Source organism: Cupressus sempervirens, chromosome 7, assembly GCF_028749045.1.
Source record: "Cupressus sempervirens isolate cs-2001-9-10 chromosome 7, ASM2874904v1, whole genome shotgun sequence".
In the NCBI taxonomy this organism is placed as follows: Eukaryota; Viridiplantae; Streptophyta; class Pinopsida; order Cupressales; family Cupressaceae; genus Cupressus; species Cupressus sempervirens.
This window is the reverse complement of record NC_143124.1, coordinates 194,644,818-194,669,463: the sequence shown is the minus strand read 5'-3', so window position 1 is coordinate 194,669,463 and position 24,646 is coordinate 194,644,818. Positions and strand designations below refer to the sequence as shown.

Sequence of the window (24,646 nt, the reverse complement as noted above, 5' to 3'; positions counted from 1 at the left end):
GTAAAGGAATCACCAGTCTATGGCAGTTAATGCCACACGGGATGTTACAATCTTCTTGAGAAGGCATCATTGGTGATTGTTTTACACTCTACCAAAACACACCAAAACAAAACAACAATAATGATAAAAGGTGATAAGATCAATAAAACAAGATTTAACAGAGGATAAATTTATCTTACAGGCAAAACAAGGCCTTCAGGATCATGATGCAACTGACAATCAAAGACCTGCAAAGATGAAAACTAGAAGTTTTAATAGGACCGTAATGCAACTGCCAATCAAAGACCTTCAAAGATGAAAACTAGAAGTTTTAAACTTTACAATTAAGAAGATTAAAGAATTTCACTACATGCTGGGAACTAGATATAATGAAAACGAATGACACAATTAAACTAATATTGAAATGTGTCGAAATAATACCAGGCACTTACGACAAAATAAAAGATCAAAGCTATCCAGTGCTATTTCAAGATTATTATTAAGATCCACTTTATCCTTATGTTTTTCTTTATCGTTATGCTTTTCTTTATTTTGCATGAGAAGAGTCTCATATCTTGCCTGCAAATAAATTCTGCTCTGATCAGATTTGATGTAATAAATCAAAGGGAAGAAACTAATATTTCAATTTTAATCCACAAAATAAAAAGTAAGAATTAGCTAATAAACATTTGAAAATGGATCTTAGAGCCAGATTATAACCTTGATTTGGCTAGGCTTGGCTTCGAGGTTTTCACTGAAACAATCAACAACTGTTTCTGACAACCCATGATTCTGAATTGGTTTCCTACAACAGATCAAACAATTAAGACATAATTATCAAACAATATGCTAATATTATATTGCCATCTAAAATAATATAGCTTCACTATACACTGAATGTTGAGGTGGTAGATGCAAGAATGTGGAGAAGTAATAACATTCTATATGAATTACTGTTAAAAAATTTAATAACTTCTATCCAAAGCAAAAATAAAATAAAAAATAAAAATCTTTACGCTTGATTAGGGAAGCTTGATAAAAAAAAAAATGGTTTCAGAGAACATGCATGGATGTAAACTAGTTATATTGAGACACCTCTGAAAACTGATTGGAACATGCTGAATTTGAAATTTTGCGCTCAAGCTATCACTTTGAAAACTTCTAGTTTTTATTTTAATATTTTGCAGATCTGATGATATTAATATAATTCTCTCTATCATTTTTAAAATTATATTAGTGAAATAAATACGTATAGAACAATATGTTATAGCAGGCGAAATTTATTGATTGATGAAAATTCATGAATGTAGACATTTAAATCTGATTACATCACTAGGTAATCATATTTAGTCATCTCTAAAGACATTATTGATTAAATATTTACTAATTAATTGATTAATTATTATCTCCTAGTTAATTAATTAATTTAATTAACTATAGTCTAATTGATAAAATCAAAAGATAACCCAAGATCAATTTATCAGTTAAATCCCTATTCCTCTATTAAATTAAATAAATCCTCAAATCTATTCAATTTATTTTCATATCCCCATTTTATTAAATAAATCATTTAATAAAATATCTAAACCCTTAAAGCCTTCCTAAATCCTATCCTAACCCCTAATCCAACCCATTCACCCATACTTACCTCACTTAGCCACCTAACTAACCCATCCCATCAAAGTTAAGCTACTTACCCTCCTAACCTCCTTTCTAAGCTAATCCTAATCCTCTTCTAAACATGTGCACAACTTTAAGCAAGGGTTAAGACTTGCTAACCGAAGCCAAAGTCAACAAACTCAACCACACCTCTTACACCTCATTAAATATCTCTTACATCCCCCTTTATGACTCTTACATCCCTCTTATATACTCAACCTCCCTCATTACTCCTTTGACCAACCCTTATCCTATCCTCTCACACTCATCCTCCTTGTGACAAGCGGCACTCTCCTATTGGCCCCAAAGAAGCACAATCTATGTGCTCCCCTTTGAATGCATCTTGACCCTCCCTTACCATCTTATCATCCTTGCATCCTAACCATCCATCTCTCTACCCCTTGGCCTATAAATGGAACCCTCTCCCTTCACAAAAAGGATCCACCTTTCATGCAAAGTTATAGTGTTATTTTGAGAGCTTAGAAACTACCAAAATACCATTATAATGTTGAAATACCTCCATGACTCCATTGTTGAGACCACCCTTCATGAGCACCATCCATCCACTTAAAGCTGGATCATATTTGTGAGCATACATATTTTAATCAGGGATAAATCTTTTGTATCATGTGTTATACCATTAGGAGCCTACCACTCTTAGTTTGCTTCTTTTTGTGGTGATAACCTTCAGTCCTATCTTAAGCTTATTTAGTATTGTTAATGCTTTCATTTAATAGTTAGTATTCATTTTGCACTACTAGATTAGGTGATACAATCAGTACGTGGTCTAGAGAGCTTGCATAATATGAACTTACAGTCATTCTACAAAATAAACTCTACAACTTAACCAATGCATTCTATGTGGAGGACATGTCAGGGAAATACATTCAAATTATTCAAATTTGAAGAACCACGTCCTTAACTGCGGCTAGCAGAACTATAAGAACGTGAGCAGCTTACACTCAGTCAATAATAGATTTAAATCCTTTTTCCTGTGAGATGTTCTAATTGCTAACACCAAGCTATTGTAAGTTCAATAACAAATTAAAAACAATCTCTGCAGTTGAGGTGTAACTGACTGCATACAATTCTTGCCAAAAATCACAAATTTCATGATACTAGATTTATAAAACAGCAATGATGATCTGCACAAAAATACAATATGATGTATCCTGTCTATTTTATTAATGATAGTTTCTTAAATCAATTTTACACAGACATGGCAAAACTATGATATCTTTTTCGTTACTCATAGACATTAAAGGAAAAGAATAGATCAAAAGAAAGAAACAGTGTGGAGAAGCAATCAGTGTTTTGTATGCAGTTTTGAAATAAAAGTTCGATGTGAATTAATGTTTGCTCCCTGCAATATCCAACATTTCGAAGATCTCTTTTGAATTTTATTTATTTTTAGTATCCTTTTGTCTGGCATATAAAGCTCAAGAATGGTTCATATGTGCCAGTGATTATTGAAGTTACTTTTAATATGGAAGTGGTAGTTGGGGCAAAATACAAACTAGCGAACAGATGTAGTTTTTTCTTTTATATACAGATAAAGGGATAAAGGGATTCTGTACTATGAATGAAAGTTGTTTCAAAATCTTCTTGGAGACATTAATGATGTTGGATAAAGTTATTTGGATGCAACTGAACAAGTTTGGTATTGCAAGGAGACCAAGGTAGGCATTCAATCTAAAAGGATTCACACTGATTTTTCAGGTTTAAGAGGCTAATGTGGAGCAATTGATAGATAGAAGAAAGCTGCAAAAATATAAGGGTACTCAAATTTGGTCAAATGTTTTCACTATTCCTTGTATAATGATTTATAATGTTAAAGAGAAAAACTTCAATTAAATTTTTCAAAAATAGTGATATATTGTGATGCATTTTCAATTGAAATTAATATTTAAAATAATCCTTAGTTTCAATATGTCAACAAAATTTTGTGTTCTCAGAATCATAAATCATTCATGTCAAATTTGAAAAAGTTTCAACCATCAACATGCTTATTTTATTGAAGATTCTAGTGAGTAAAGTGGAATAAAAGCAACTAAAGGTTGGAGGCAATGGAGGGGAATCCAAATGTTTAATTGTGTATAGATTTTAATAATAGAGTTTCAATATTTTATTTAAATAATAAGTTATATATGTTATGTAATATATGACAGAATTCTAGACTTGCTCATCTTTATTCCATTCTCATTCATGCTATTTCTTTTATATCTATTTTTTTACTTTAAAATCAGACTGTTATTTCTTAATGTTTCTTTGACAATTTCTAGTAAATAAGGTTGTTGGTGCATTCAAAATTTGATTAATAGTTTTTTTCTCTTTAATTCATTCTTAATGTTGCATAACGGATCTAGATTAAAATTGGACAATTCATAAATGACCTTCCAAAGTAAAAATCTCAAATTCAAATCTAGATTGGATCAAATCAATATGTTATTTTTTAATATTCCTTTGACAACATTTAGTCAATAAGTCTTTAAAGCCTTCAAAACTTCTTTATCATACAGTCAAAAACATTTTTTTCAAGATGAAAAAAAAAGCTACATTGATATTGAACAACTCATCCATAACCCTGAAATTTTAAAACCTCAAATTTAAATATGAACTTTTCACTCCCTTATTGTTAGCACTATGAGTTGACCTAACTCTTATTTTATTTAATATGTTAGTATGTAATGACATTTCAACACATTCATTATGTAGTTGTGCATTTGTGGTGGAGTCACAAGAGAGAATGATATTATTGATATCTTTTTTTTAATGAATTCAAAGTTATTAAAGAAATCAAATCAATATTGTCATATAATTATTTTATATTTATGAATAATGTCTTAATGTGATTTATCAAGATTATCATAATTGTTAACCTAGTTTTGATTTTGTTAATTATATTATTTACATTGTACAATTTTTGGTTCAATTGTGTCAATGTTTTTTAAGGCAATGTGGGCCAGGCTACATATATTAGTAGGTGAGAGTGGAACTTAAGAGAGATGCCTTTGCATTCTCATGATGTTTCATTACACAGTTGTAGCTTAAAATGCACACTCTAATTGCTATGGACTATGAAATTTTCATTTTAAGTCATTATATTTTATTCAACAATCAGTTTTTTATCTCATCATAAATGAGACCTCTATGGAGAAATTCCTAGTCACTTGATCTTAGCTTTCAAAACTTGGATGTGGATATTTCATAGAAAGGTCTTCCCAAATCTAAAGTTCCCAATATCATAGTATAGTGAAAGTTGGGAAACTAAATAGAGTTAAGCCACATATATTGACTAGTGTTGCCCTCAAGGTACTCTATTATTTCTTATTTAGGATTTTTTTCTATGACAACTTGATTTCAAATGTATCCCTAAGTGTTTTCATTTCAATGAAACTATATGGTCTTTCCCATATTACATGGTACTTATTAAAGTTGTTTTGTTTATCATTCTTGATCCTATAGACCTAATCTATTCATTTTATTCAATATTTTTTCTATATTGGCGAGGTTTTCTAATTATCCTATTGATGATCTATGCAAAACATTCAAAGTAATATTTTCTTCATACTATTTGCTAAACCTATTTTTTAAAAATTTGACCTAGTGTTTTAGATTTCTTTTTAACTATCATTTCCTTAATTATTCCAAGGTATTTTTTAATCCCACCACACCAATCCTTTCTTTGAACTTTTTAGGGTTAATTTCCAATATGACTGATTTTTTATTTACATCATTCTTTAGATCAATCTTTTTATCCTATTCAGTTATCATTTTTTCTTAACTCATCCATGGGCCTAGAATAAAAATATCTTTTGAGCCTTCTATTCTCATTTTAAGTTTGTAATCATGATAGTGTATCCTTAATATCTCATGGTAGGTCTACTCCATATACCCCTATTAGTGGTTCAAGAGCACTCCATCTAGGGTAGGATTAATGTAGTAAGGCCACATATATTGTGTGGACCTAGTAGAGGTACTATGATTAAGATAATGTAAATCAAATTTGGATCAAAATTGTAACTTAGGACCTATTAGGAACTTTTACAAATGTAAGGTCAATTGGGGTCAAATCAATATAGTTAACCATTGACCATGATTTTGGTGTCTTTTCATAATGTATGAAGTAGATTTAAGACATCATTAGTCCTAGGTTAAGAGTTTAAATGAAAAGTTCAAATGTTGTCAAGTTGTCACAATGTTTTCTATCACAACATTGTGACAACTTGATAACAATTTCCAAAATATTGCATTAGTTACCAACAACCACCAAGATTTGAATTTTGATTGGGGACCATTGGTAAACCATTTAAATAACTATTTTTTTTCTTGAGAAGGTGGTTATTTCTCATATTTGGCAAGGTTTGAAGACAATAACATGATAAAGGTTTCTCAAAATCTTGTATATCAAACAGTACATTCATATGAATCTGAATTGGTAAGAGAAGTTTGTTTGTAGATCTTGTTAATATATTGGGCTACCTTTCTAATGCATTTAGTTTTAGAATTTGATGTGCTAAGGAAAAGATCTAAGAGCTACTTTTCTATCACTAATCTTAAACTCTTCTAAACTAGGGTTTAGTAGAAAATTATGGAAATTGGGCCCACAACCACAGGGTCAAAATGTGTATATTAACAATTCATAATCCTTTTTGTTACCCCTTCAAATGGCCATTTTTGGAAATGATCCCTATTGTCTTGCATCTCTATGTAATAGGCTAGTGTTGAACAAACAATATTGGTTAAGTGATAAAATATATGGTAGAGAGGGGTTTGAACACCATTAGGTTATTGTATAGGATATATTCAAAGTATTTGGTATGTTAATTAGATTGGTTTGCATATTTTAAGCCATTTGAAACCATATCTAAGTAGCATTATAAGAAATTAGGCCCTTAAGCCTAAAAGGGACTTATATAAGAAACCCTAGTCAAAAAAGGTGATCAAGAACTAAAATTTAAGATTTGATTGTAAGGGATATAATTGTTGGTCAAGTATGTTTATAGTTTTGGAAGATTTTCAGTTTTAAAAAAATGGGACATACAATTCCTATTAGGTTGACATAATTGGGGCTCCTTGACCTTATAGCTATTTGGGGAACATCTTCTCTTTGAAACCACAATAGTTTATGTTCATTTAGCCTGAGGAAAACAATCCTATGCGCCAGAGTATTGGTGAGAATTTTGGGCAGGAAGACCCCTAACATACTAGTAACTCTACTCCATGGAATATAAGGTAAAATTTAGTTGAGAAGTAGATATGTTGGATTCAAGACCCATCGCAGCATATTTTTCTATCACATTGAACAGAATTGCATGAAGAATAGAGGAATTCCAAGTTCTTATTAGTAGCACATGAATAGTGGATAGGTCTAAGGGCCTATTGTAAGGTGAAAGATTGTCAAACCCTTGTCTCCTCATCAAATTGGTATCAATGCAATTTCATCTTTTGGGAGAAGATGAAAAGAGAGTTTTATGTCATTTCATGAATTAGAAGGTGAGATTTTTATCATGGTGACCAATTGAGAGCTTGTAAAGAAGTTACAAGAACAAGAATCATATAATGAGTGGCTTAGAATGGAGTTACAAAAGTTGAAGGACCAATTTAAGGTACTAGAAAAGAACCTATGAGAGATGAGTGAGACAGAGAAGAAGTAAAGACTATTAGTGTAAATAATTAATTACACTTTACTTAAGTTTACTTAGGTTAATCCATTATCTAGACACCTAGGAGTATGTGTTGTCATATGAGTTGTATTGTTGACAACACATGAGTCGCCAACTTAATTAAGCACATGGTGTCTACAACATCTCTACACAAGATACACCTTTTCATACTTATCCTCTCATCATTGTGCATACTCTGTGCTTAATGGAGAATAATCCACTTCTAGTGGATGTGTGCTTAGTTATCATGCTTATCACTTTGTTGACTCCTAGTCATTCCAGATGCCTTTATATACAATCACTTCTAGTGTGTATCATAATCAATTCATTTTTCATATTGTTATAAATTTGTCTACCAGCAACAAAACCACCTTGTTCTTCTGAGATAATAATGGGAAGCCACCTTTTCAATCTCTCAGCAATCAACTTAGTAATAACTTTGTAAACCACATTACATAAGGCAATTGGTCTAAAAAACTCCAATTGATTAGCAACCTCTCTCTTAGGAATAAGAGTCAAGAATGTAGAGTTCAAAGCTCGAAGCATCTGCTTGCTAGCATTGGATTCTTTAACCACCTCCAACAAATCATGATTAATGATGTCCCAAAATTCCTGAAAGAATTCAACTGGAAAGCCATCAGGACCAGGAGACTTCCCCTTAGACATGCCAAAGACCACCTCCTCCAGCTCTTCCAAAGAGATAGGACGCATGAGATAATCATTCATTTCTTGAGTGATAAGGGAAGGAATACAAGACAAAATAATATTTTCTTCATTATCAGCAGGAGGAGAGTCCTCAAAGAAGAGGGTAGAGAAGTATGAAATAGCCTCCTAGAACAAAGCTGGCAAGGAATTCAGTTGGATACCTTGAGAATTAACCAAAGAAGAGATAGTGCTCTGATTCTGGCGAGATTGCACTGTTTTATGGAAAAAGGCAGTGTTTCGATCACCTTCCTGGAGCCAATCAACTCGAGCCTTTTGCTTCCAAAAAATTTCCTCTCGAAGTTCCCATTCTTCTAGAGCTCTAGAAGCAAGGGATTCAGCCTGGCCAAGATCCTCTGAGAAACCTTGATCTCTAATCTCCCTTGTGATGACATCAAGATTTTCTTGAGCAAGCCTCTTCATAAAGTGAAGGTTCCCAAAGCATTCCCTATTCCATATCTTGAGCTACCTTTTAACATATTGAAGCCTTTTAGAAAATGAAAACATTGCAATACCATATGCAGGAGCACCATCTTTCCACCAACAAAAAACAAAATCATGAAGAGAGGAGTCACGAAGCCACATCAACTAGAACTTAAAAGGAGGATGCTTCAGAACATAAGCCCCTATAGCGGAAAATTTGATTGGCCAATGATCTGAACCCCTCCAATCAAGGATTTCTGAAGAGATAGTAAGAGTGCCACTAAGCCAGAAGCAAGAAACAAGAAATCTATCCAAACGTTCTGAGATAGCAGCAACACCAGTCCTGTGATTATTCCAAGTATAGAGGCCATTAGAAGGCTTAACATTAGAGAGACGAAAAAGAGATATGTGTTGCTGAAGAAGAGCAGAAGAAGGACCCAATCTAGCCAAACCACCATGCTTCTCTTCCAGACTTAAAACTGAATTGAAGTCCCCTGCTAACACCCAAGGATGATAAGGATGACAATTTCTAACATATTGAATATGTTCCCAAAGTTCCTCCTTTCCCATAAGATCAACAGGTGCATACACATTAGTAACCATGATTACCTCTCCTGAGTCTAGAGCAGAAGCTACCATAGAGAGAGTTGAGCGAGAAGACATCCAGCCAAGAGGAGAAATTTTTTGAGGATCCCAAAATATAGCTAAACCACCAGCACTGCTTGTTGCCCCAACACACTGGCATTGGCCACAAGACCAAATACTAAAGGCATGTTGGACCATAGACTCCATAGAGAGCTTAGTCTCTTGGATACAAAAAACATCAGGACTATGATCAACCACCAAGTTATGAATAGCCTTTTGTCTAGGGATGCTATTCAACCCCCTTACATTCCATGAGAGAATAATCATCATTGGGTAGAATTGGGAAAATGAGAATCCAAAGGATTCACTGAACCAGACTCAATCAATATATCTCCTGTGAGTTTAATCTTCTCTTGGTCTGTTTTGCGCCCACTCCTTAAAGGGGGAGTAGAAGAAGCCCGCTTAAAGGGTTGAGGCAGCAACCCCAAGGGGAGAGGAGATCGCTTGCCCTTACCTGATGGTAGCACATCCTTAACCAAGTCAGCCAAAACAACATCATTATCTTCCAACACTGCAGGAGTCACCAGAGCCTCTGTCACAGGAGCTATAGGAACCTCACAGTTCTGATATACTACAACTTGAGATGCCCCACAAGCATCATTAGGAACAGATCTCTCATCTGGGCAAACTGGATCAAAAGAGCTAGGAGGAGGAATACCCTCCTCTAGAACCATACTATCCAGCACCTCAAAGCGGTTAAAACCTGAATCAGATAATCTTTTTTTCAAAGGCCTTTTTTGACCACGTCCCTTAGCTCGAGGGCGAACAGGGGTAAATCCATCCTTATCCTGCATTTGAGCCTTACCCTTACCTGTAGCATCTTGTGGATTCATCCCCTTGGTAGTATTAACCATTTGAGATTGTCCTTTCCCTGTAGTATCTGCCAAACCACTAGCATTGCCAGCTGTAGAACGATCCACTCCTTTGAAACTCAAGTTACAGGGGCACTACCGCAGTAAATGACCATACTCATGACAAATCTGGCAACGGAAAGGGAGGGATTCATAATCTAACTGTTGCACCCAAGAAGAATCCCCTAGACAAATTTCCAAAGAATCTGGTAATGGGTTATTCAAATTAATTTCAACACAAATTCTAGCATAAGAAATAACCTTTTTATCGAGGGATTGATGTGCGATCGCAGCCGGCTTTCCCAACAAAGCAGCAATTTGTCGAAGGATGTCTTCACGCCAAAATTCCAAGGGAAGACGAGGCAAGCAAACCCAAACTGGCACTATTGAAGGGATATCCTCAGCAGAATTAAAACCTGAATGCCAAGGTTTGACAAATAACCCCACATGGTTGTAGAAATAAGGGCCTCCTTCAAAAACATGATCACGATCAGACATGCAAGAGAATACAACAAAAAAATAACTATTCCCTGCCAACATAATCTCCATATCGCCTTCCACCTACCAAGAGCGGTGGATCCATGCCTCAAGAGCGGATAGGGAAATTCGAATTCCAAGAAATTTGCATATCAAAGCATGCTTGGTCCAATAATCAATGTCCTCCATTACAGCCGTTGGAGGAATAACCAGAACAGGGTGATCATGGCTACGCGGAAAACAACCATTAACTTTTTTCAGCTTGGAGCTCTCCCCTGAATAAAACGATTCAGATCGAATTGCATGCATAGTTAGAGAAGAACCATCTATTCTCACCAATAGAGAAGAAATCCCAGGCCCTGCCATGCAAACAATAAAACCCCAATCCAAAATTGACTGCAGAAGATCTCCAAAAACACCGACGCAAATTATGTCCAGTCGTGATATTGTTATTATGATCATACATCATTTGGTCCATATTATGATTTGTCTTGTGCTTCTTGATCTTGGTGTCATTTTTCCCTAAGGAAAATTCTCACATGGTATCAGAGCTATACCAAATTCTTACAAAGACCTGTAGGAAAGAAGAATAAGAGGTTCTTATAGAGCTGCAAAGTAGAGGCCACTCCTAAATTTACTCAAGTCCATGGGAGTTGGAGTCATGGAAGGTAAGAAGAAGTTTCCACACTTAGTAGGAAGATGGATGAAAACACCATGATGGATTAGTTGGAAGCCTTGGAGAACTACTTTGAATGTGAAAGCACACATGAGATTCAAAAGGTGAAAATTTATAAGTCTACATTGAAGGAAGAAACCATCACATGGTGGAACTTTTTTCAAGCATAGAGAAAAAGTTAGTGAAGAAAATGTTCACTTCTTGGAAGGGAATGGTTTCCAAAATCAAGGAGACATATGTACCTAGAGATTATGAGGTATAGTTGCATGGGAATAGGAAAAATTTAAGGAAAATAGAAATGGATGTAAATAACTACACTAAGGTGTTTCAAAAGCTATACATGAGATCCAAAATAGTAGAGGAGGATTGTGTGGACATGGATAGATATTTAAATGGACTCAAAATGAGTATTCATGAACTAAATATATTGTGTCCTTATATTATTCATAAGTGTTATCAGTTAACCTTTAAAGTAGATGAAAATACCAATAGGAGATAGAAGCAAAATGGTAGAGGAAGAGGAAGAAATAAAAAAAGGAATCTTTAAAGAGAAGCACTTAGGGTAGAGGTCCTTCAATGACTTCATTCGAGGAGATAAAGAAGGGGACTCAAGTAGAAGAGGAGGATATAGAGCAAAAATACCAAATGGTAGTGGTGGAGGAAGTTGATTAGGTAGAGTATCCAAATTTTCCAATATGAAATGTTTTGATTGCAATCATTTGGGAGATCTTGTATATAGATGTCTAGAGAAGGGTTCTCCTTCTCATGGTTGTGAATAAGAAGGCACATATAGAATTGAACATTGGGGGGTATATGGATAGGATATTATGTAATATATTATCCAAGGATTCTTAGCATCTTCTTCTTAGTAGACCATGTAAATTTGACAAGAAAACACATCTAGATTGGGAGAGAAATGCCTACACTTTTCAGAAGGATGGGGTAGTCTTCAAAACTCAATCCGTAGTTGAAGAACGAAGCACTAAACAATTGAGGGGAAGTGTAGTGGTAGTAAGAGAAATATAGTTTACAGAGAAACATTAAAGGAAGAAGGATTAGATTTTTCTTTGATCATAAACCCTAAGGAGGAAGAAAATAAGGAAGTTTTTGATAGAGGTCCTAAAGAAGTCAGGGAACTACAAGAAAAGTACAAGGATTCCATTACTAAAGGTGATCATGATTCCATACCCTTTGTCAAAGACATAAGCCATCAGATTGACCTCATTCCAAGAGTGGTGCTTCCTAATAAGGTTGCATATGTAAGTTAATCCTACAACAAAATGTAGAGGTAGGTAAACAAGTCTAGGAGTCTAGGACTTGTTAGATAAGGGCTTGATTAGAAAGATGTGTAGCCAATGTACACTGTCCACTATTTTGGCACCAAAAAAAGATGGAACTTGGAGGTTATGCATTGATTGTAGGAAAATCAATAGGATGACCATTGGATATAGGTTTCCAATTCCTAAAATAGAGGATCTAATAGATTGTTTATGGGGAGCACCATGTTTTTCCAAGATAGACTTGAAAAGTGGGTACTATCAAATCAAAGTAATAGAGGGGGCTGAGTGGAGAATGACATTCAAGATCAATAAAGGTCTCTATGAGTGGCTTGTAATGCCTTTTGCTTGTAGAATGCACCTAGAACCTTCATGAGGTTAATGAATGAGGTGTTATAGGATTTCATTGGCAAGTTTGTAGTGGTATAGCTAGATGATATATATACTGATATATAGCAGAGAAAGGAAGAACACCTCAAGCATTTTGAATTGGTGATAAGAAGGTTACTTGAAGAAAAGTAGCAGATAAATCTTGACAAGAGTGAATTCATGAAAAAGGAATTCATTTAGTTGGGATTTGTGATATCCAAAGGGGTTTTGAAGATAGATCCTTCCAATGTGGAGGCTATCTTGTACTGGCAAACCCATAAGAGTGCAAGAGAAGTGAAGTTTTTGACCACATTTTGTAGGAAGTTCATTAAGAATTTTAGTTATATTTGTGCTTCAATTCTTGAGACCATCAAAGAAGGAGGAAGAGTGAAATTTGTGTGGACTAAGGAAGAAGATCAAATTTTTTAGCTATTGAAATAGAGTAACCAAAGTACCCAATTTTGGTATTACCCGATTTCAACAAAGTCTTCACCACTGAATGTGATGCAAGTGATTTGACAAGTGGTCTGACAATAGGTGCAGTGTTAAGCCAAGAGGGAAGGCCTGCGACTTTCTTCAATGAAAAACTGAATGAAGAAAAAAAAAAGTACTCTTCTTATGACTTAGAACTTTATGTCATGGTTAAAGCTCTTAAGAAGTGGAGGCATTACTTGCTTCCTAAAGAATTTATTATTTATACTAATAATCATGCTTTAAGTTTCTTGAATGGGCCGGAAATGTTCAGTCATAGGCACTTGAAGTGGGTGGAAAGCATTTAAGCCTCCACATTCAAGGGAGCAAGTTAACAGGATAGAAGTTGTACTATGCAGAAGGGTTCTGACAGTGTTGCAAGTGTGCGGAAGATCTGGATTTCAAGTAGATATATGGGGTTTGTAGCAGGTTTGAGAATACTTTTCATGTTGCAGAATGGATTATTATTATTTAAGGGTTGTCAGCTTTGTGTCAGTCCCTAACTGTTCCATGAGGAAGAAACATCAAGGAAGTATACGAGGTCATTTTGGGCTCAATAAGACTCTCTGTCTGGTAAGAAGGTTCTGTCATTGGCCAAAGTTGCCTACTAATACCAGGAAGCTGCTTGAAAGTTGCATTCAGAATATAAAATTGAACAATAAAGAAAATTAAAAACCTTCTTAATTTTTCTGGTTGAAATTAAAACTCTCATTTGCATTTTATATGAAGAAACAAACATACTATGTAATTTTGCAAGTTTATGTAACATATACTATCAATATTAGAAGAAAATAATTTACAAATTACATGTACATTCAACTTACAGCAAAAGATAGTCTTCTCCTTTTCTGAACTTGGATTTCTGCTGTGAGGAAATGTTTTTCTTCTGTGAAGAAATGCCATCTTCTACTCTTTTGTTCCTGCACCTCAGATCCTAATTCCAGTAAGACTCGAAACTAAAAATAATAAACCAAAGAAGATATAATGTTAAATATTAATTAATTTAATAATATTAAAAAGCTATTACAAATAATGAAAAAAACTTTTCATCCATTAATAGACGAATTGGTATTAATATTAATTATAAAATACTGATTATTATTTAAAACTGAAAAGAAGAAAATTAAAGTTTGCAAAGAATCTCCATTCTGAATCAAAGATATTCAGAGCAACCGTAAACAGTAAATTAGAAAGAAATATTTGAAATTTATTTACTTGACAGATTTGTAAAACTCAGTTGTACAAGGGAATAACTACTTGGCTTACCTTGCCAAAAAAGAGTATGCTGTAAATTTGGGGACTCTCTGCGCTTGAGGAAGTGTGATAATTTTAGGATCATTCATGTCTTCAGCTGCACTTAACAAAAAAATAATGAGTAATTCAATAAGTCATTAGAGACAATTGCAGAATGATTGAAAACGTAATTTATCACCTGTAGTTAAATCATGAATAACATTCAAAGCTGCAATGTCTTTCCTGACATTCTCACCTGCCTGAGGTCATGGTATATCAGAGACGTATAATTAAAATATTGATGCTGTTCGAATTCAATACAAATTTTTAATAATAGTTAGATTTTGGTGGGGCTTTTATTTTCTTGGTCGTTTAATTGGTTTTAATGTTGTCTTGTTATTGACTTTCTATTATTCAAAAGTTTAGATCATTTGAAAACACTTCCCCAATTCTGAACTATCATAAAAAAGAGAAATTTATCAATAAAAATTTGAAACCATACAAATCATGAGATTGTTTATGTATTAGCATTTATTTTGTAGGTTAATGAAAGGATAGAACGAAGGCAGATCACTTTTGAAGCATATAATGATGTAACTGGCCGCCATTTACAATGCCGTGGAAAATAATGTAATAATAACTGTCTGACATAATAGCTAAATAGGCAAAAATGGATGTCAGAAATGGTGGTGGGTTTCTTTCCGTCACAAAAGAACTAAAGACATATCAAAGACAATGGCAATAATTTTCCTACATAATAGATAACTAGGGCAAAAAAAAGGATGTCACAAACACTGGTGGGGTTTCTTCCCACCACAAAAGAAACCAAAGACACATCAAGGACAATGGTTTTGTCTACAAGTTGGAATTGATAAAGGAAAATCAATAGTTGAAAAGAGCAAAAACAAATAAATATATAATTGAGCAATGAACCCATAATCTAAGAACTTCTCATTATAGTGATATATGTAACCAATACATCTAACCAGTAAGACCTTCTATGTATTCTTAATATATATAAAAAGACAACCTTCTCTACTCACAATCTTTTGTTGAATAACTTCACCATCCACCTATCCTGAAGTTATTTATCAATGCTTCATATTTTCTGGAAGAAAAATGATACCTTTTCGACGGCAACCTCTTATTGATTATTGATTATCTTTACCACACCATCCACCCACCATTTAGGTCTTTTTTTTGGATGGAGGGTTCAGACCTGAGGCAGCGACGCACGAAACCTGCATATTAGGGTAAAAGAATCCAGATTCAAAATGTCGGCCTTAAATTTGTCTATAAAAGGAATTCAAATATTTTGAAATTATTTTATATTTTAATAATTATAATAATTTTATTAAATAAAAAGTACATTTTAATTAATAAAATAATATTATACATATTAATAATATATTAAAATACATCTATAATAAATAAAGCTTTTAAATATTATATATTAATCTGAACTAAAAGTGAAACCCTATCGTGCATCATTATAATGTGTCCCCTTAGAGAACTCTATATACTATTGCAATCAATTCTACTTAAATTGTGATTAATTTTATTTTTTTCACAGTGTTTTTATTTTGAAGTTCATTTGTTTTTTTTCTAATGTATATATATGAGAGATTTTTAATTTCTAAAATCTATAAAATTATTTTACTTAATTTTCAGGAAGCATACCCATATTATGAGGTGATATTTTCAATAATAATATATGAAAATATGAAATAGATCAAACATATATTTGAATACATTTTTAAAATATTAATACTTTAACTACTAACAATTTATAAAAATAGAATGATTAATTTTTAAAATTATAAATTGAATATAAGAATTTTTAACATCTCAAATATTATGAAAATACTAAAATTATAATTAGACTATATTATACATTATCATTGCCAATCAATAAATTATAATTAATATATTATCTAATTAAACTATTATAACTTGATGGCAAATACAAGCCTCTATGTGGCACTTGTTTTAATTGTAGTTGGATAGGTGCCTCGAGAACATGATTACTTTTAGCATTATATATATATATATATATATATATATATATATATATATATATATATATATATATATATATAAGAGTTATATAAACTTAGTATTAAATTATGCTTCAATTTTTTTGAAAAATTTAATATTTGGAGTTTAATTTAGATTGAAAATTTTATTTTATTTTTGGGATATTGTAATGTAAAATGTTATAGTCAAACGTAGATATATGGTTAGGGACAAAGTTACCATTATAGTTAATGTTAACCTTAGGGATAGAATTAAGGTTAGGGTTAGCCTTAACGTTAGGGTTGGAGTTAGGGTTAGGGTTTGAGTTATGTTTAAGGATAGGGTTAGAATTGTGGTTATGGTTAAGGTTTGGATTAAAGTTATGTTTATGGTTAAGGTTAGGGTTAGAGTTATGGTTATGGTTAAGTTTAGGGTTAGGGTTATAGTAAGGCTAGGGTTAGGGTTATGGTTAGGGTTTGAGTCAAGGTTAAAGTTAGACTTAGGGTTAGGGATAGGGTTAGAGTCCAACTATGGTAGAGTTAGATTTAGGGTTAGAGTTATGCTTATGGTTAAGGCTGGGGTTAGAGTTATGCTTATGGTTGAGGTTAGGGTTAGAGTTATGATTATGATTAGGGTTAGTGTTATAGTGGGGCTAGGGTTAGGGTTAGGGTTTGAGTCAAGGTTAAGGTTAGAGTTATGATTAGGGTTAGGATTTGAGTCAGGATTAAAGTTAGGGTTAGGTTTAAAACTGGTAGAGTTAGATTTAGGGTTAGAGTTAGGGGTAGAGTTATGTTTATGGTTAAGGTTAGTGTTAAGGTTAGGGTTAGGGTTAGAGCTAGAGTTAGGGTATGTTTAAGGTTAAGGTCAGGGTTAAGGTTAGAGTTTGAGTTAAGGTCAGGGTTAAGGTTAGAGTTAGGGTTAGGATTAGTGTTAAGGTTAGGGTCAGGGTTAGAGTTAGAGTTAGGGTTAGCATTAGGATTAAAATTAGGGTGAGGGATAGGGTTTGAATTAGAGTTAAGGTTAGATTTAGAGCTATTGTTAGGGTTGGGGTTACAATTAGAGCTAGAGTTAGGCTTAGGCTTAGAGTTAAAGTTAGGGTTACAGTTAGGGTTAGGGTTAGGTTTAGAATTAGAGTTAGAGTTAGGATTAGGGTTAGGGTTAGAGTTAGGGCAAGTATAGTTAGGGTTAGAGTTAGAGTTAGGGTTAGGGTAAGGGTAAGAATTAGGGTGAGGGTTAGAATTAGGGTTACAAATATAGTTAGGGTTAGTGTTTGGGTTAGAGTTAGAGTTAGAGTTAGAGTTAGAGTAAAAGTTAGAGTTAGAGTTAGAATATGGTTTAGAGTTAGAGTTAGAGTTAGGATTATAGTTAGGGTTAGAATTAAGGTTCAGCTTAGAATTATGGTTAGAGTTAGGGTTACAATTACAGTTATAGTTAGCATAAGGGTTAAGGTTACAATTAGAGTTAGAGTAAATATTAGAGCTAATTCTAGTGTTAGTGTTAGTATAAGAGTTAGAGTTAGAGTTAGAGTTAGAGCTAGAGTTAGGGTTAGAATTGGGGTTAGGGTTAGGGTTAGGGTTAGGGTTAGAATTAGAGTTAGAATTAGGGTTCAAATTAGAGTTAGAATTAAAGTTAGAGATGGAGTTGGGGTTAGGGTTAGATTTAGGGTTAGGGTTAGGGGTAGAGTTAGGGTGGGGATTAGGATTAGAATTAGGGTTAAGGTTAGAGTTAGAGCTATATATAGTGTTAGGGTTAGGATTAGGTGTAGGTTTAGAGTTAGAGTTAGGGTTAGGGTTAATGTTAGGGCTAGGTTTACAATTACAATTTGAGTTTGAGTTATAGTTAGGGTTAGAATTATGGGTAGGGTTAGAGTTAGAGTTAGAGTTAGAGTTAGAGTTAGGGTTAGGGTTAGGGTTAGAGTTAGAGTTAGAGTTGGAGTGAAGGTTAGAATTAGGGTTAGAATTAGGGATAGGACTAAAATTAGCATTAGAGTTAGAGTCAAGGTTAGAATCGATGTTAGGGTAAGGATTAGGATTAGGGTGAGAATTAGAGTTAGAGTTAGGATTAGAGTTATAGTTAGGATTAGAATTAGGTTAGGGTTAGGGCTAGAGTTAGGGTTAGAATTAGGATTAGAGTTAGGGTTATATAGGTTAGGGTTAGGGTTGGGTGTAGAATTAGAGTTAGAGTTAGAGTTAGAGTTAGGATTAGGGTTAGATTTAGAATTAAGGTTACAAATATAATTATAGTTAGAGATGGACTTAGCGTTAGGGTTAGTGTAAGGGTAAGAATTAGGGTTTGGGTTAGAATTAAGGTTACAAATACAGTTAGAGTTAGAACTAGGGTTATGAGTAGGGTCAGATTTATAGTTAGGGTTTGAGCTAGAGATTGAATTAGAATAAGAGTTAGACAAGGGTTAGAGTTAGAGTTAGGGTTAGAATTAGGATTAGGGTTAGGGTTAGCCCAAGGGTTATAGTTAGAGTTAGGATTAGCATTAGGGTTAGTGTTAGTGTTAGTGTTAGTGTTAGTGGTAGTGGTAGTTTTAGTGTTAGTGTTAGTGGTAGTATTAGTGTTAGTGTTAGTGTTAGTGTTAGTGTTAGTGTTAGTGTTAGTGTTAGTGTTAGTGTTAGTGTTAGTGTTAGTGTTAGTGTTAGTGTTAGTGTTAGTGTTAGTGTTAGAATTGGGGCTAGAATTTAGACTAGGGTTAGGGCTAGGATTAGGGTTAGAATAAGAGTTAGAGTTAGGGATCAAGTTAGAGTTAGAGCTAAAGTTGGAGATAGAGTTAGGGTTAGGGTTAGGGTTGGAGTTAGGGTTAGAGTTAGAGTTAGGGTTAGAAGTAGGGTTCGAGTTAGGATTAGAAATAGGGTTAGGGTTAGAGTTAGAGTTACATATAGTGTAAGGGTTAGGACTAGTATTAAATATATTGTTAGGGTTAGGATTAAGGGTAGGGTTAGGGTTAGAGTTAGTGTTGGGGTTAGGATTAAAATTAGAGTTAGATTTATAGTTATAGTTAAGGTTAGAGTTAGGGTTAGAATTAGGGTAGGGTTAGGGTTAGAGATAGAGTTGGAGTTGGAGTTAGAGTTAGGGTTAGAGTTAGAATATGGGTTAAAATTAGGGTTAGAATTAGTGTTAGAGTTAGAATTAGAGTTAGGATTAGAGTTATAGTAAGAGTTAGGGTTAGGGCTAGAATTAGGGGTCGGGTAGAATTAGGATTAGAGTTAGGGTTATAAAGGGTTGAGGTTAGGGTTAGGGGTAGAATTAGGATTAGGATCAGGGTTATAATTAGAGTTAGAGTTAGATTAGTTAGAGATAGAGCTATGGTTTGTGTTATTATTGTGGTTAAGCTTATTTTTGGGTTACTAATCATATTATAGCTGATATTAGTGCTATTATTACAGTTTAGCTTAGTGTTAGGGTAACTACGAAGTTATATTTTTATGTGGGTTAGTTCTATTATAGTGCCCATGATTAGTGCTATTGTGATACAAGTTATTAACCCTTTTAATAATGTAATCCATCCACCCCACCCCTGCTGCAGTGGCAGAGAAGAGAAACGCTATAGGAGGCAACATTGTTGAAAATGTAATAGGGAATTTAATGCTATGTTTTAAATGCTTTTAGTTTTTGAAGTTTATAATAACATCCTACATGTGGTGGCATACCTAGAGTAGCAGTTCGATAAGCTCTCCAGATATAGCCACCTAGGACCAGGTGTGTGGATCTTAAATTAGAATAGTTTTTTTTAGTTCGTAGGTGGAGTGTTTAATGATTTTTAGAATCCAATAATAGGTAGTAGGCAGTTTTTGGAATATTCTTGACTTAGAAAATGACTGTCTAATATTGGTAGAAAAAATGTTCCAGATTCTTATCCTTTTTTGGATAGAAGACATTCTTCTTTTTTAAAATAAGAAGAAAACGTTTCACATCCATTAATAAGGAAAAGAAAGTCAGTTTTAAAAGGAGAGCCAGTCGGCTATGTAGCGGAGGAATCGAATTTGGAGAGATATGGAATTTTTTTTTCATTTTGTCTTTGTGCAATTTTTTGATAGTCTGAGTTTTGAACAGATTTTTCTTATCTTCTCACTGGAAACAAGTTGATAGTTTGCAGAAGATTAAAAAGTTTTAATTTTGGGTTGAATTCGGTATGTTTGTAGAAATTAGTCTCAGTGCGTGGGTAATATCTTCCAAATGCACTGTTGGATTTTCATGAGCTTTGGATATGTTATTATAGGTCTAATTATGCCCATCTTCACCAAAGGGATCGAAGAGTTTTGATCTGGTTCAAAAGTTATTCATGTTTGAGTGCAGGTCTATCTAGAGACAACAATAAGCAATGTTTTGCAGAAAAATGTACTCTGATGCGGGGTCAATATCTCAAGTTTGAACCATTGGATTTCTCTCAAATTTTTCTAGTTTGTTTGAAACATAGTTATGCCAAATATTAATGGTTGGATTGAGAAAATACTGTCTGGTTCAAAAGTTATACATGTCTATTCCTGGGTCTATCTAGAGACAACAAGAAGCAATTTTTTGCAGAAAAATGTACTCTGATGCAGGGTCAATATCTCAAGTTTGAACTGTTGGATTTCTCTCAAATTTTTATAGGTTGTTTGAAACTTAGTTACACAAAATATCAATGGTTAGATTGAGAAAATATTATCTGGTTCAAAAGTTATACATGTCTATTCGCGGGTCTATCTAGAGACAGCAAGAAGCAATATTTTGCAGAAAAATGTACTCTGATGCGGGGTCAATATCTCAAGTTTGAACCGTTGGATTTCTCTCAAATTTTTATATTTTGTTTAACATCTAGTTATACAATATATCAATGGTTGGATTGAGTAAATCTTATCTGGTTTAGAAGTTATTCATGTCTGAGTGTGGGTCTATTCGAAGGCAGCAAGAAGATATTTTGGAGGATTTTATTTTCAAAGTTTTGTTTTGAATTTGATTTTAGTGTGTGATCCTAAAGGTTGTAGATGCCCCTTAAAGCAACTCAGTTGAGTGACTGATTCCTCCTGAGTTTTCCAAGGTGTGGCTCTGCATCATTTTTGGTATCAGAGCTTGAGAGTTGCAAGTTGTGAAGTTATATGTTGAACGCCCCTAATCAAGATTCCTCAATAGGATCAAGTAAGATGGTGACCAATGCAGAGTTAGTGAAGAAAGTCGAGGAGCAAGAAGAACTTATCCAGAAAGAGAATAGAGAGTTGAAGGGGATAGTGGCAGAACTAGCCAGTAAGTTGGAATATATGCAGAATGTAGTTGAGAAGAAAGAAATGAAAGAAGAAATGGAAGAAGAGGAAAACGTACCCAACAGTGAAGAAGATAGAATATCTGAGAACGAGAAGCCATTTTTTAAAGCTTTAAAGGCTTTGGGAGAAAAACTCATGGAGTTACCTATGTTTACAGGAAAGATGGACACTGAATTCGTGTTGGAATGGATTGAAGCCTTAGAGAATCATTTTGAATGTGAGAAAGTTTCAGAGTCACAGCAAATTAAGTTGGCCAAGTCCAGAATGAAGGGAGCAGCCCTTACATGGTGGAATTTTGTGCAAGAAGAAAGGGTAAAAGAGGATAAAAGAAAAAAAATTTCATGGAAGAAGATGGTTTCAATGATAAGAGAGATGTATCTCCCTGAAGACTATGAGGTACAGTTGCATCAGAAAAGGCAGAATCTCAGACAAAGGGATATGGATGTTTTTACTTATACAGAAGAATTTCAGAAGTTAAGTCTAAGGTCAAAATTTGCAGAACCTGAGAGTATCAAGGTAGCAAGATACCTAAATGGTTTGAGGATGAACATACAAGAAGAGTTGCAGTTGCTGAGTCCTAACAGCGTAGCTAAGTGCTATCAGTTGGCTTTGAAGGTGGAAGAGAAAATCAAAAGGAGACAAGAAAATTATAATAGAGGCAGAGAAAGACAACCATTCAGAGGAAGAGGTACATTTAGCAGAAGGAATCCAAATTTTTAGCCACAAACAGAGATGCATAATGAAGATAATAACTTTGATAATTTCAGAGGAAGTTTCACAGGTAGAAGGCCAAATTTCAGAGGAAGATCACCAGGAAGGACAAATGGACCAATAAGATGCTACAACTGTAATCAGGAAGGTCATATGGCACACAAATGTCCAGCAAAAGAAAGCTCTAGTACTCATAGTGAAAGGAGAATACACCTGGCACAAGAAGTGGATTTACAAGAAGATTCAGACAGTTATGGTTATCCAGAAAAGGGGGAAGCACTTATGATGAGAAGAACACTGTTGAAAATGCCTGTCAAAGAAGAACCACCACAAAGGAAGTCCATTTTCAGAACTACCTATAAATCTGGGGGAAAAGTTTGTAAGGTACTAGTAGACTCTGGTTCTACAGAAAATTTTGTGTCTCTTGAAATGGTGGAAAAGTTAAAGCTACCAAGAATACAACACCCGTATCCTTACAAAATATCTTGGTTAAATAAAGGGTAGCATACTATAGTGGAAGAGCAAGCTTGGGTGGAATTTCAGATTGGAGCCTATAAAGATAGATTATTGTTTGAAATTGTTAATATGAATGCATGCCATTTACTTTTTGGCAGACCCTGGCAATATGATCTCAAGGCACATCATGATGGAGTGAAGAATACGTATACCATTACAAAGAATGGAAAGGTCATTGAACTGATACCTTTAGTTGAGCCAAGTCAAGAAGAATCAAAAGCCGGAGAAGCCAAAGTTATGGTGATGGGTAAGAAAGAATTCTTGAAAGAAGTGATAGAAAAGAAGAAAAGAGAGGAAGAAGAAATGAGAAAACAAAAAGAAGAGGTAAGCAAGATAGAAGAGGAAATAAAAACTTTGAGAAGGAAACGTGAAGAGAATGAAGCTAAGTTGAGAGAAAATAAAATGCAGAAAGAAGGAGTGCAGCAAGTAAATGTTGATGAAAAGAATAAAGAGGAAAGCCCTATGGGATTTGAGTGTGATAAAGTTATGGTTGGAACAATAATGTGTCCTTTGAAAATAGAGAAGAGCACAATGTTGGAAGGTACTCCTATGGAAAAGATTTTGGAGGCAACTGATGAAGCCTTAAATATGCATAATGAAGAAAAATGTCAAGAGGAATGGCATGAAGATGAAGCTAAGGAATGTGTAACAGCAAGTTCTAAAGAAGAATCTGATTTATGGGAAAAATTTGCAGCCATTGTGAGAGAATGGAAAAGGCATGGTGGTAGTACGGAAACTCAACTTGAAGAAGAAAGGAAAGAGTGCAATACTGTTATTGTTCTTGAGCAAAGTTGTAATAAGAAAGAGATATTTGAAAGTGAGATTACTACAGAAGATCAAGATGATGATAAATGTTTAATAAAGGAAGAACAGATAAATACGATTCTTAAGATTCAAGAAGTAAAACTGGTTGATAGTCAAGAAGCAAATAAGTTTATGGTTACTATTGATGAAGATAGATATGATGCACATTACATGGTGTATAAGGAAGCTCATATTCAAAAACAGAACTCAAATAATCTTAATGTTGATGATATGTTTTCTTCTAATAATGTTTATGCAGGGATGCAGATTTCATGTATAGTGAATCATGCTGGAGAATTTTTTATGACATTTACAGCATTAAAGAATCAAAGCTACAAGGTGGAGAAGTTGGATATTATTTTTGTTTTTCTTGTAGATATGCTCATCCTAGTTTAAAGAAATTGGAAAGTTCGAAAGAAGAATGAGATTCATTTCTACAACACATCATCTCAAGAGGACTTGAGATTCATTCTACAGGGGAGTATGCTGCAGTGGCAGAGAAGAGAAACGCTATAGGAGGCAACATTGTTGAAAATGTAATAGGAAATTTAATGTTATGTTTTAAATGCTTTTAGTTTTTGAAGTTTGTAATAACGTCCTACATGTGGTGGCATACCTAGAGTAGCAGTTCGATCAGCTCTCTAGATATAGCCACCTAGGACCAGGTGTGTGGATCTTAAATTAAAATAGTTTTTTTTAGTTCGTAGGTGGAGTGTTTAATGATTTTTAGAATCCAATAATAGGTAGTAGGCAGTTTTTGGAATATTCCTGACTTAGAAATCGACTGTCTAATATTGGTAGAAAAAACATTTCAGATTCTTATCCTTTTTTTTAATAGAAGACATTCTTCTTTTCTAAAATAAGAAGAAAACATTTCACATCCTTTAATAAGGAAAAGAAAGTCAGTTTTAAAAGGAGAGCCAGT

At 33.9% G+C, this 24,646-nt stretch overlaps 1 protein-coding gene across 1 annotated transcript in view; it reads right to left on the bottom strand.

Annotated features, from left to right (window-relative positions):
• Positions 1-24,646, bottom strand: part of LOC149546163 (histone-lysine N-methyltransferase EZ3-like) — a 125,836-nt gene that overhangs the window by 11,360 nt on the left and 89,830 nt on the right. The window contains exons 2-8 of the mRNA XM_089793905.1: positions 14,628-14,688; positions 14,462-14,546; positions 14,020-14,115; positions 700-784; positions 421-558; positions 180-227; positions 14-88 (exon numbers count right to left, since the gene is read on the bottom strand). Coding sequence (XP_089650031.1) covers positions 14-88; positions 180-227; positions 421-558; positions 700-784; positions 14,020-14,115; positions 14,462-14,546; positions 14,628-14,688 — 588 coding nt within the window. The remainder of the gene's footprint in view (positions 1-13; positions 89-179; positions 228-420; positions 559-699; positions 785-14,019; positions 14,116-14,461; positions 14,547-14,627; positions 14,689-24,646) is intronic.